Source organism: Rutilus rutilus, assembly GCF_951802725.1.
Source record: "Rutilus rutilus genome assembly, chromosome: 8".
NCBI classification, from domain to species: Eukaryota; Metazoa; Chordata; class Actinopteri; order Cypriniformes; family Leuciscidae; genus Rutilus; species Rutilus rutilus.
In genome coordinates this window covers 32,488,637-32,502,271 of record NC_140222.1, presented here as the reverse complement: position 1 = coordinate 32,502,271, position 13,635 = coordinate 32,488,637, and the positions used below count along the sequence as shown (strand labels likewise).

The 13,635-nt window shown below is 38.5% G+C and overlaps 1 protein-coding gene across 2 annotated transcripts; it reads left to right on the top strand.

The window, feature by feature from the left end:
- Nucleotides 1-1,124: 1,124 nt before the first annotated feature.
- Nucleotides 1,125-9,844, top strand: pdgfaa (platelet-derived growth factor alpha polypeptide a). Of its 2 annotated transcripts, none has more exons than XM_084417861.1 (6): nt 1,125-1,731; nt 2,645-2,741; nt 5,157-5,264; nt 5,347-5,534; nt 7,203-7,323; nt 9,202-9,844. In XM_084417861.1, the coding sequence occupies exons 1-6, from the start codon at nt 1,669-1,671 to the stop codon at nt 9,213-9,215; spliced, it is 591 nt and encodes a 196-aa protein (XP_084273987.1). In that variant the 5' UTR covers nt 1,125-1,668; the 3' UTR covers nt 9,216-9,844. The 2 variants fall into 2 exon arrangements, with proteins under 2 accessions (XP_084273987.1, XP_084273988.1); XM_084417862.1 differs by having other exon boundaries at nt 1,134-1,731; nt 9,205-9,844.
- Nucleotides 9,845-13,635: the final 3,791 nt, after the last annotated feature.

The following is a 13,635-nucleotide window of genomic DNA, read 5'->3' as shown; positions in this document are numbered from 1 at the left end:
CTTTCGGTTCAGCTCGTCTGACCTCGTACCCCTTCCCCCTCCGTCTTCATTGAGATGTCAGTCATGAACTACATAGACGCTGGATTTCCAGCTTCTTCACCTGCTGAAGCTTTAGTGTGTGTGCGTCGGCCCTCACACATTCCTCTCCATCTTACGGCTAAAGCCAGGGTCAGGAATGCAAATCGTGCTTGTCACACACACAAACCCTCAAAAGTAATGAAATGGGAACATGCACAACCATAATGTATTTTGTTACAGAAGAAAATGCCAAGTCTTTTATTCCAAGAGCCAATCTGTGGAATGAGCGGAATGAATGGAAAGCTTCCAGAGAATTCCATTATTCCCTTTTACCTCACCAAACTGCACCAAACCCAATTTGGAAGCTAGTGTGTGTGCCGTGTCTATTTATCTACATTGTTTCAACTCTAGGACAGTGTGCTCACCTCCTGTAGTCTGCTGTCTTCACCTTTTCCTTATTAGCTTGTAGTCCATTCAGTGTTTCCTTCTCTCCCATAATTTCTTCTCAATAGTTGTCTGTCTATGGTGCTTCCTGTCTCAGTGGGGCTAATTAAGGATTCACCCATCTAAAACTGAGGAGAACACTGGATTCAGTAGACCCTGAAACTCACCCACTCCTATTTCTCCTGTTAGACATTATCTGACAGGAGAACATGACTAATGTAAACACTGTCTGAATCTGAACTAAATGTGTTAACTATTAACTTTCTAATAGCTCAGAGGAAGTTACCTTGATAACTCACCTCAGAGTCGAAATATCAAGGAAAATAGCTTAACCGTTTCTTTCAAAAATAACACGCGAGGGTAGGATGTCACGTCCTCACTTGTCAAATCTTGAGGAAATGTGGAGCGAAGTAGAAATAATTCTGTCTTCACAGGATGAGCAAGGTGAAACACATCCGAATTATGGTGGTGTTTAATTTCTGAACTCATCTTTTAAGGGAACGGTGTTTGTTTTTAACGATTTTACCGACGGTCACTTAGTGAATTTTTTTTTTTTTTTTTTTTACTGATTGAAAAGATTGGAATCAAATGAATCGAAATGCGGTGACTTGAAAGGCTGGTTAGCAGAGATTACCTCGTCCTGAGGGGGCGCGCGGCTCTCTGAGTTTAAGTTGAGGAGATGAGAGAAGCGCCAGTTCATTCACTGTCAGATCCCCTCCACGCGCGCGAGCCAGACCTGTTCAAGTTTGAACCGAATTAGTTTTATATGAGGAGTTGAAGACACAAAGCGTGGACGGTGCATAAAATGGACTATTTCGGATAAACGTGGACTCTGTATTCTATCATGGTTTTGAATCTAGGATTACCTTTGGATTTAGAATTTAGGATTTTTTAAAATTAAATTCAGAAGCGATGCGGTCAAGAGATGAAGGATCGCTTCATTCATGTTTTCTTTTTTGTGTGTGAAATGATCTCGCGCAATGTTCTGTGACTTTTTAACGGATTAAAACGACAATTACTTGTTAAAAGGAGTATTTGATTTCAGAGAGTCGTTTTAGTGCTTTAGCAGACTTGTGAAGAGTTTATCCTTAGAGAGGTTTGTCTGTGGAAAGGCATGTTCCCTGGCTCCACGCCGGTAGGAGCATCTTTGCGGCTCCGGTCGGGAAGGTTTCGCCTGCGCTGGGACACATTTGGACCACAGGGGAGATGAGAACCGCGCTGATATACTTTCTCTTCTGCTGCTTCTCTCTGCTTTCAGCAGCCGCTGAGGTAAGACCAACCTCTGAACACATATTCATTGGGGACAGAGGGAGAGGAACGCGATGTTTCGCTCTAAAGAGAGAGAGAGAGATTCCTTTATAAACGATGAATGATTGTTCACTGTAAAAAAAAGAAAAAAAAAAAGAATTTGCTTCCTTAATATTTTAAGTACAATGAACTTGGATGTTTAAGTAATTTCAACTTAAATTACATTAAACTTACGTAAGAGTTGGATCTTACAGTATAAGTTATTAAAAAAAAAAGTTTAAAATTGCTTAACTTATTTTGATGCTTAATTTATAGCCTAAGGTCTGTCACTTCGCAGTTCTTCATTAACTGGTCATAATTTATTAAAGGTCATAAAATGATCATAAAAGTAACACCCATTCGTATTGCACATACTTTTTCTAAAATCTACTTTTGAAACACAAGTTATTAGAAATTCATGTAATATTTGTTGGCTACTCATGTTGGTAACACACAATTGGTAACACTTTACAGTAAGGTCTCATTTGTTAACATCAGATAATGCATTAACGCACATGAACTAACAATGAGCAATGCATTTATACAGCATTAAATAACCTTTGCCAATGTCAGTTCACTGTGTTAACTGTTAAAACATAGCATATTTTGATCTAAAAAGTGTATTAGTATAGCCTAAATGTTGAGAATAACATTAATACATGCTGTCGAAGTAACAAATGAAACCTTATTGTAAAGTGTTACCATAAAAATATCGAATTTTCTACAAATATGTTGATATAATGACTTTAAACATTTCAAGTGGTGCAACCGTAAAAGTATTTAAATACTATTTAATAAATATTTTACTAAAGAACTTAAGGGGTTTGGTCCACAACACATGAATTTTCATTCATTTCAATTTGATGTATTTTGGAAGGACCATTTTCTTCCACAGGAAGCGCCGATTCCCCGAGAGCTGATTGAGAGACTCTCTAACAGCGACATCCGCAGCATTAGCGACCTCCAGAGGCTCCTGGAGATTGACTTCGTAGGTAAAGTCATTCTGTTTTTTCGGATTATTTGACAAGAGGTGTGGGTAGGCCGAATATGATCTTAAATAAATCCTAAACCTATACCAGCTAGTGGTGATTCATATCTGTGACTTGAATCTTGTGAATCTGTTCAGAATTTCTTCAGATTCATTCAGTTTTGTTTAGTGGTCCTTTCTGCGGGTTACATCTTTGGCGACAAGTTTATGAATGAGTCATTGAAACATTCACTCAACCTTCTTGTCAGCTGGTTGCTAAACAAGTTGCTATATAAGCACTGCAACTACTACAGGAATGTGGGTTGTGTGCTAGATAAATCGGAGAATTGTTGTAGTCCTTGATTCGTTCGAGAATTATTTGTTCACTTAAAAGATTTGTTTCAAAACATGAGTGAAACCCAACCGATGTCAGCACAATGTGTCAAGTCGCCAAAGTGTTGAGGTGCAATGTTAGGAGAACAAGACTGTGGGAAATATCCATTCAGAGGAGACTCACTCAATATTTTATTGCACTCAAAGTTTATGGACCTCACCACGAACGCCTCAGCACATGTTGCCTAGAGACCGCAGTCCCTCCTGCACTCATGGCGCCGCATCAGCATTTGAACTTGGTAAATCATGTGACATTTTGGCAGCACAAACATTCTGAACTCAAATATGTCCTTTGAAATTATGCAGTCACAGTAAATTTTTAAATTCCATTATATGAAAAAGTAGTTTATTCCCATTCTTGAAGCATGAGTGATATTTCAGCATGTTTTGTGAATAAATGTAAAAATAAATGCTTTTTTAAAACGTAAAGTTGAAAAATCTCGGTTTGGCTTACAATGATGAATGTTCAGAATTCTAAATTCTAACTGACAGTGATGATGTCAGTGCAGCATTTGCATACTGCATTGCTATTGGTCCTATTCCTTGCATTTATTTGCATTCTCAATCGTCATTTGTCTTCTCTTTGCATCTTTTCAACTTATCAACAGCTGTCTTTACACTGTAAAGATGCTGTTGATTAGTTATTCCCACAATGAAGACTAGTCGATTTTAATAATATGAAGTTGTGCACATCCCACAAATAATTTTTAAAGTATATAAATAGTAAAATAGTTCACCCAAAAATGAAAAATAAAATAAAAATGTCATCCCTTACTCACCCTCATGTTGCTCCAAACCTGTATGAGTTTCTTTCTACTGTTGAACACAAAATAAGATATTTTAAAGAATGTTGTAATCAAACAGTTGATGGACCCCATTGACTTCCATAAATACCATGGAAGTCAATGGCTACCATCAACTGTTTGATTACCAACATTCTTCTTTTGTGCTCAACAGTAGAAAGCAACTCATACAGGTTTGGAACAACATGAGGGTGAGTAAGGGATGACAGAATTTTTATTTTTGGGTGAACTATCCCTTTAAGGAAGCCTAGTATGATTTTCAGATCATCTGCCCCTAAATGGGAGCTTTTTTAATCGCAAAGATTTGATGGCGAAGACCCAACCGAAAGGGTTAAAATACCCACAACGCCTCAAATATAAACTTCCAGCGCATCTAATGAGGAAATGCTGCAGCCGTAACGATATGAGCCTCAGATTTGATTCGGCCCATAAGCGCTGTAATTGAAATGCAAACAGCTGCGTCTGTGTGGCTGGTGCCTGAGGGAGGTCAAGAGACTCTCTCCATTATACTGTTGTCATGCTGCCTTTATGAGTTGAGTGCGGCTGAATGCCAGCGCTGCTGTAATGTATTATTCATGTCGAATTCCTCAGTTTTTGTGTGCATCTCTGCGTGCGAGTGTGTGTCCGTGTGTTTGGGAGAGAAAAGAGGCTGAAGCTCAAGTAGTGTTTGCGTTTGTGAGGTCTGTTGCTCCGCTAACGACTGTGTGAAAAGCCGAGCGGGTCGGTCGGCCACGGTGCTCAAGCCTGAATTAAAACCACCCTCCTCCTCCATTGGGCCGGTTTCCGGGGGCAACAACAGGGGCATCTCTGCCCCCCTGTCGTCCCGCTGTATGGCTGAATGGCTCTGTGGATCCGTAGAACAGCATGATTAAATACTGCGCACTTTGCTCAGACTAACCAACCAGACGTCCTTAAAGCATTTTAAATGACACAATCCTTTCCGAACGTCTTATTGTTGAGTAGGTTTTCTCGGTGTGTCCTCAGGCGGTGCATATATATGCTTTCGAATGAAGCGTACAGGCAGGTTGGCGGACACCTTTCAATTCTTTAGTTAGTAATCAGACCGGGTTTTCTTCATTTCTTTGCATCGGGCTGGCGGAGGCGGGGTTCACAAAGAGGTTCAAGGGCACTCTTTCTTCACAATAGTGAGGGAGGGATTGTGCACTGGATGGTTGCTTGTTCTACAAGCCAAAATATGTTGCTTAAACACTGTTGACTTTGTGCTTCGTTGACTTCTTTTGCAGAGAATGAGGTGCTGGAAGACGTTAAGCAGGGCCACCATAAGGAGCATCTGTATGACAGCAGACACCTCAAGAGTTCACACGCACACTCTAGACGCAAGAGAAGCATTGGTAAAACGCAGACACACACACATGCTCAGGTTGCAAAGCTCCTTCGGTTGTTCTGTGTGTTTATGGGCTATTGTGTGTTTAGAGGAGGCAGTGCCAGCCGTCTGTAAGACTCGCACAGTGATCTACGAGATCCCACGCAGTCAGGTGGATCCCACGGCTGCCAACTTCCTGATCTGGCCTCCGTGTGTCGAGGTGAGGCGATGCTCAGGCTGCTGCAACACCAGCAACATGCGCTGCCACCCGTCCAGAAAACACTACAGGACTGTGAAGGTGAGAAAACACACATCTTCCCCTCTAGTATATACTTTTTTGAAATGTAATTATTTAATCATTATTTTAAATCAAAATATAAAATTATACATATATGAAGAGTTCCAAAAAGTGCCATCTGAAATTTTCTTCTAGAATGATCATTTTTATCAAGCTTGTATATTTAAGTTCAATAATTTCACTTAAATGGCAATGAAAATGACCTATTATTTGTCATTTAAGTGAAATTATTGAACTTAAATATACAAGCTTTATAAAAATGATCGTTCTAGAAGAAAATTTCAGATGGCACTTAGAGGCTTTTGCATCTGAACTCTTCATATATACACTATTTTTTTATATACAAATATTTATAATTGTAAATAGTTTGGCAAATTTAAAATTTTCTATATAATACATTTTTTATATATACATGTTTTTATATATCATGGATATAAGACATTATTATATAAAATTAGTATTATTATAAAATAGAAATATTTCTAATTTATATATTAAAAATATATACTCAATATATTTAAAATAATACTTAATTATAACTATATTTTGCATAATTTAGCAAATTTAGTTTAAAAATAGAACATATATATATTTATATTTTAAATATTTAACTTATGATTAAATTATAATTATAATTAAATTTAAATTATTTTAAATAATTTGGCAAATAAAAATGTTCAATGTTTTATAATTAATACATATAAAATAATAAATATATATATACATTGTTATATATTTTTATATTTTATGCACATAGATTAAACATATTATAAATTACTATTAAATCATAATTATTTTAAATTATTTTACAAATATTTTTCATAATAATAAATATAAAATAATCTTAATATGAAATATAAAATCTTAATATGAACACAGGTGTTTTTCCTTCCAAGACCAAGTTATCTGAGTTATGACATCCACATCCATTTTAAAGCGCAACATTTTTCCTGCATGTGAAAATTTTTTCTCATTTCTGCATTTTTATAGGAACTGTAGGTGAAAGTTAAGTGAAACAACTCCCTTCTTTCTCCTCGTCTAAGCACATTTATATTGGAAATTCGTTTTTATTGATGCAAATCTCCTGCGCACTAGGCTGTGACCGTGTTTGCCACTTGCCAGGCTCATTTTCACCATGCAAAGCTTTTCACATTTCTCAGATTTAAATGTAACAAGAGCGAGGCGTAGGACGTGCCAAAAGGGAGGACAGTGTCAATGAGAATTTCAGGGCCGCTGAACACACTGAAAGAGTTTCAGGCCAGACTTCCGCGGCTGGTTAACGAATAGCCCTAACCTTGAGTTAACCGCTGCAAATATCTGTCTGTTACTCCACGGCTGTGGGGTGTGTTCTGTTCCGTTTATCTCGCCAGCAATGTGTGTGAGTGTTCAGACCTGAATAAAGTATTGTATAAATGGGCCTGCAGGGCAGCTGAGTTGGCAGGGAGGGAAGGAGTCTGTCAGTATGATATGAGGTGTGTGTGTTTAGAAAGAGAGGTTTGAGGCGGCTCATCTGCGTTACAGGAAACCGACCGAGTCACATTTAGCTCTCGCCTTATCTCACCTCTGGAAAAGCAGAGGAAAAAACACACTGTTGATAGGGTTATGAGTGTGTGCGTGCAACTCAGGATGTTCCCACAATCTCTCGCTCTCTCTCTCTCTCTCTCTCAGGTGGCCAAGGTGGAGTATGTACGCAGGAGGCCAAAGCTTCGGGAGGTGCAGGTGCAGCTGGAGGATCATCTCGAGTGCGTGTGCACGTCCAAACATCACTCAGAGTCCCGCATACACACAGGTACGCAAACACTGCCGCTCTTAAAGGTGCAGTACGCGTTTTCTGAGAAACACTGTTGATATTTGAAATCAACCCAAACAAACACACCCCTCCCTTTATTGCTCCGCCCCCAAAATGCACAATGGATGTCTCTTTATCACAGCTGAAGCGAAGCAAAATAATGCGAAGATGACGAAAGAACAAAAAATTAACATACAGTACACAAGAGTATTGAAAGCAAGAGTTTGTTGTTAGTCGCCAGCAGCTCCAGATAAACAATGACACTCAAAACTGTGCTGTTACTATAGCAACATTACAACAACAGCATATCTTGGTTCTGTGAAACAGCAAAACCAATGTTACTTGCGTATGGAGCAGAAACAACGCAACCTTGCGTCTGTTTTCAGGCCTTTCCGCCTCTGTCTCTCCAGCGCTGGAAAGCTTTTCTAATATAAAAGGCCCCCTGAAATCAAAATGTACGATTTTTAGCTTTTAGTATGAATATGTTAGCCTTAAGATTATGAATAAGCTGGTGTGTTCCAAAACAATGACAAAATTTGCATTTAGGAGATATAAGCATTCAAAACTTACAGTCTCTCACTTCTGCTAAAATGGATCACGGATTTGTATGACATCACCGCGGACTTCAGCTTCTGTCCAATCAAATGCTCTCTAGAATCTAAAGCGTCTAGGACTCCCGCCCCCCGTGCTATAAATACCACCTGGCCAAAGCGACCATTGACAGATATGTCACAGAGCAATATGGGTTGAAAATGTGTGTTCGGTTGCTCAGACGCTCGAGTTTTATTCCGTTTTCCAACTGTACGTTGGTTAAGAATGAAATGGCTAGAATTTATTCACACCTGTACTATTGAATCCAACGTATCATCAGCGCTCGGATTCGCTTCCATGGTGCCGTCAAGTACGACTTGCAGTCTGTGAGGTAAACTAAACGCTATTGGCTATTTGAAAAGGAGGAGGGGCCATTCAATATGTCCCGCCTTAGCTTCCTGTTTCAGTGGAAATTACGTCAACGCATCATACAAAGCTGCGCGTTCCAAGGCACTCCTATCATGAATGGACACGCCCCCTACTGCAGAATGGCTACAAGTTTGTTGTGGCACTCGGTATAATCCACTTTCAACAGCGTTTCTCAGAATTCGCTTACTGTACCTTTAAACACACTCCGTCTTTTTAATCATTTGCTTTCCCACACCTTCTTTTATTTTTCCCTCTCCACCCTTTTTTCCTGCCTTGTCGTTTCCCTTCGTTCCTTCGCTCAAAGGCCAGAGCTAAAAAAAGAAGAGGAAATGGAAAATAAGATAAACTGTCCGAAAGCAGGCAGTCAAGATTTACAGACTCTATATTTAGACTATTGGTCAGTAAGATGAAAGCCAAGTGGACTTATTGGTCAAGGTCGAGAGTAAGAGCAGTCTAGGGAGTATCTTTATACAAAATTTGATGATTTTTAGTATAAAAATGTACGATTATTTTAACAATTATTCAAGACAAGACCATTTTTATTCTAGCCGATGCACACTTATCCGGTAGACTTCCATTGTAAGCGCATTAGCTCAACAGGTTTGCTGTTGTCAAATGCTTTAAAACATTTTTTTAAATACATTATTATATTATATTATACTATTATATTATGAAATATTATTTCAATTATATTTTATATAAAATCTAATAATATTAAAAAAATATATATATAATAAAATGCAATTTTTAATATTAAGACAAATAAACTTTGAGGAAGAAAAATGAAGAACAAAGAAACAAAATAATTATTTTTTCATCCATTGCACACTTCACTCACAGACATCCATTGTAAGCAGCTTCTTTTTTTTTTGTACAACAGGTGCGCTGTCAAAAGCTAACAAAGTCTTTTCTCCACAGCAGATATAAGGTGAGCGTGGCTCTGGATAAAAGAAAGCAGAGAAGGAGGGCCATCGCATCCAATCAGATAACTCGGACTGCACGACAGCCATTGAGTGATATCATCTGAAGAGACGAGGCGGATGTGAACTGTTCAACAATGAGCGAATCAGGGCGGCCTTTTTGGCTTACTTTGGACTTTTGATGCACCTTTAGAAGCGACCCGGAGAGAGACTTTGGATTAAAACCCTGGGGGAACAAAGCACAACAAACTAGAGACTGCAATGACAGAGACTCGCAGAGCCTGAAAACGAACATTGAGTCGCAGACGTCGAAGTACTGATTCCACGACCGTTGAAAGGAGCATCTATCACAACTTTATTTGTGTATCAAAATGTATTTCTCCAGAAAATATCTGTATCATCTTATTTTTGTATAACTGCCAGTTTTCTATCAACACTGATCTTCTCTTGTCTTATATATGCCGTAGAATGAACGAGTACAACAAAACACAATCTACAGTAACTGATACTAATAAAGTGAATACATTTTATGACGATTGTCTGACAGACAAAGATTAATATGTCTCAAAGATGAGTATGATTATGTGCATTCATAACACCGTTTCCTAACCAGGAGCATTGTGATAAATCTTCTCTCTTCAGTGTCGATCAGGAATGTTTCTTGAACCAAATGCAACCACATCAAAACCATGGGTGACAAGCCATTTTTAAGTCTATTTTAAATATGTCCTCCAGACGATATTATTGAGATTAATGCAACCACAAGTTAAAGGGGTAGTGGTATGAGTAGTGAGTTGTCCTCGAAAAAGATGGATAATGCAAAAAATATTAAAAGAAAGAGGGAAAAGGACATGACTAAATGAGTGGATGGTGAAAGGCAACAGGGTGTTTGTGTGTGTGTGTATATGTATGTGTGTGTGTGTGTGCGTGTTCATCTGAGCCTCATTGGACTCTCACTGCTCGTCAATGTCAGAATATTTGAGATGATTAATCAATCAAAATGAGCGCGAATTTTAGCGGAGCGACTCAACGCTTCAGTTTACGGTCAAGTGCGAGATAAGATGAAAGTAGCTAAACTAAACGTTTCATATTTGATGGTCTCTTTAGGTCATAAATGTTAAACGAATGACAAAAATAATCAGAATAAACTTTTGTCTAATTTCGCCATTTTGAACTGAAAATAGCCTATGTAACGTGACTCATAATAATTAGTTTACTGTCATTGTGAGGTGACAAGAAAAATGAACAAAGCCGTTTTCATCATGTTAGGGACAAGATTAATAATGAATGTGTACATATTGAGAATTAATATAATATAATTTGTAGCCTTCAGTTAATTAAAAAAACTGATTGGCTGTTTGATCACGTCGGGTCACACCCCATTTTCGCTTTCACGTCGCGCCAGTATGAACTTTCCTGGAGGACTTTAAAGGGTTAGTTCACCCAAAAATGAAAATTCTGTCAGTAATTACTCACCCTCATGTTGTTCCAACCCCGTAAGACCTTCGTTCATCTTCGGAACACACATTAAGATATTTTTGATTAAATCTGAGCGCTGGCTCACTCCTCCATAGGCTTCTAAGGGACTGAAACTTGCTGGCCCAGAAAAGTTCGAGGCCCAGATAGAAGGAAATGAATAGTGGAATAAAGTCGTTATTTTTGTTGTTTCTCGTCGCTTGATATACTTAAGATTGAGCCAGTGTAGTCACTTGGACTATATTAACGATCTCTTTAATAACTTTTCTGGGCCAGCAAGTTCCATTCCCTTAGAAGCCTATGGATCTAGCCTATCTGCGCTCAGATTTAATAAAAATATCTTAATTTGTGTTCCGAAGATGAACGAAGGTCTTACGGGGTTGGAACAACATGAGGGTGAGTAATTACTGACAGAATTTTCATTTTTGGGTGAACTAACCCTTTAAGGCATCTAATAAGTTCTGATTGGCTTATTTCGTGCAGCTCTCTTTCTCTAATATGACGATAATTGAGATGATGGAAGCTGCTCTGTCAGGTTCTGGCATATCCAAAGCAAACATCAGCCACATAAACACACACATCCAAACCACTAAACCAAACTGTGCCCTGACTGGTCGCCCAGTTCCTGTCTGGCTGCTCCAGGAACTTTGATGGGGCTCCTGGAATTGGCTTGTGCTGAAACCCTGCGTTGTTTCAAAATGAAAGCTAATTATAATTGCCAGTTACTGTCACAGACCTAGCGTTCATACACAAAACTCTTGTAGACAGTGGTTAGCTGAGAGACGAGGTCAGAATAACGTCATGTGATGTTTGAGATCTTGTTGTTATGTAACAAGTAGGCCTATTGCCCACAAATGCGGTTACATGTTGGTTTGAGGACTTAAACATGCTTTCTTTACTTCAAACCACCAGCTTGGGTGTGTTTGAAGGCACAATAGATCCAATGTGAGTCATTAGTGTGACTTTGTTGTGATAGTCACATCTAAGTACAAGTGTTCTGTGATGAGCATGTGTGGGTGTATTTTATAGTAGGCTACTTAAACCAACACATCCACTTTCCAAAAAACAGGCAGGATAAGGCCAGAAGCATACACGATTAGAATGTAAAAATGTCGATTAAAGTACATTTCATTCAATACCTAAAAGCACTGATGAATTATAAATTGACTATTTTAACCATTTTGCATGCGTATTTGTATATCATGCTTATCTTAGCAACATGCCAGTGTTAAATTTGGCATGTTACAGAAATTGCGCTAGGCTAATCTTTTCTTCCCTAATGTATTGAATTGGCTTCTCGAACAAGAACAAAATGGAAAATGTCCATTTTGATTTCATGTAAAAAAAAAAAAAGCAAATAGAATCAGTTGTGATTGAAATCTCTAGTCTGCTTCTTATAAGATGGTGCTCTGTATTTCTATGCTGATTAGAGTATTGAATCATTAGCAACATGCTAACACTAGAATTCATTTTTTATTCGAGTTTCCCTTGCGTTTCTTGTGAGGAGTGCAAGTTGTTCTGCCTGTGTATCTTTTAAAAAGAGAGGCAGTTCACTAGGTTTTGAAAAGTCTGAGCTCATTTAGCCTCCGGACGAAAGTGAGAAAAAGAAGGACAAGAGAGATCTGTTTCACGCAATTTAAGTTGAAGTACAGAAGCTTAATTCAGCTGTTAAAACTCTGTCATGTGTGGAAATCAGGTTTATTGCCGTTAATAGTGTAAATTACAGAATGGCCTTTTCCTGGACTGTCTGATGGATTCGGGTTTCTGACCTCAGATGGAAGCAAACAAAGGAAAGGATACAGGGAATTTGTTTCTCAGACTCACATTTCAACCCATTTTCTTTCTTTCATTCTCATTTTCCCTCTCTCTTCTGAAAGCTTTCTTGTGAGTACAATAAACAACCACTTCATTTGTTTTATCCTTACATCAGCAACTGACATCTTTTGATATCGTAGAGAAAGTATTTCTCCTCCGGGGTAGAACTGAATATAGTCGCTATAACACAACGTGATTGTTCTTAAGAAAATGGCTTTTGTTTCACAAAGTGTTGATCTGATATGAAAGATCCAACGCTGTGAATCCAGGCCTCCAGGCAGGTATGTCCATTTCCTGTTTTAAGCTTTCTGACTGAAGGGCTACAAGTGATCTTTTGTCACAACATACCTGACATTTATTCAACAGTGTATTCTACGGTAACTGCCGTCATACTAAAGCAAGAAGCCACTCAAAGTCATGCTTTACAGTGATTTTACCACAGTAATGTAGTAACAATAGCTAAAAGCCATTTTACCTGTGGTAAAATCACTGTAAACCTTTACGCCACAGGGTGTTCTGGGTGTTTTTGAGAGCATGGCTTGGTGGTTGTATGGGGTTTCTGTGTGGTTGTTAAGTAGTCAAAAGCACTCAACAGTGTCTTAAATTCTAGCCTCTAAACAGGGCTTGACATAAAACAAATTTTCTCACTAGCACATTAAAGGGTTAGTTCACCCCAAAATAAAAAAAAAATATGTCAGTAATTACTCACCCTCATGTTGTTCCAACCCCGTAAGACCTTCGTTCATCTTCAGAACACAAATTAAGATATTTTGGATTAAATCTGAGAGCTGTCTCACTCCTCCATAGGCTTCTAAGACACTATAAATTGCTGGCCCAGAAAATGTATTAAAGACATCGTTAATATAGTCCAAGTGACTCCAGTGGCTCAATCGTAAGTTTATAAAGCGACGAGAATACTTTTTGTGTGTAAAAACGAACAGAAATAACGACTTTATTCCACTTTTCATTTCCTTCTCTCTGGGCCTCGAGTCTTTTCACGTAGTGTTTAAGCGTAGCGCGTCTGTGTTGCACGTCACCACGTAGGCTCACTATTGGGCGACGCTGGTCATGTGTGTGATACGTGGTATCTTAATATCTTAAAATATCTTAATTTGTGTTCCGAAGATGAACGAAGGTCTTA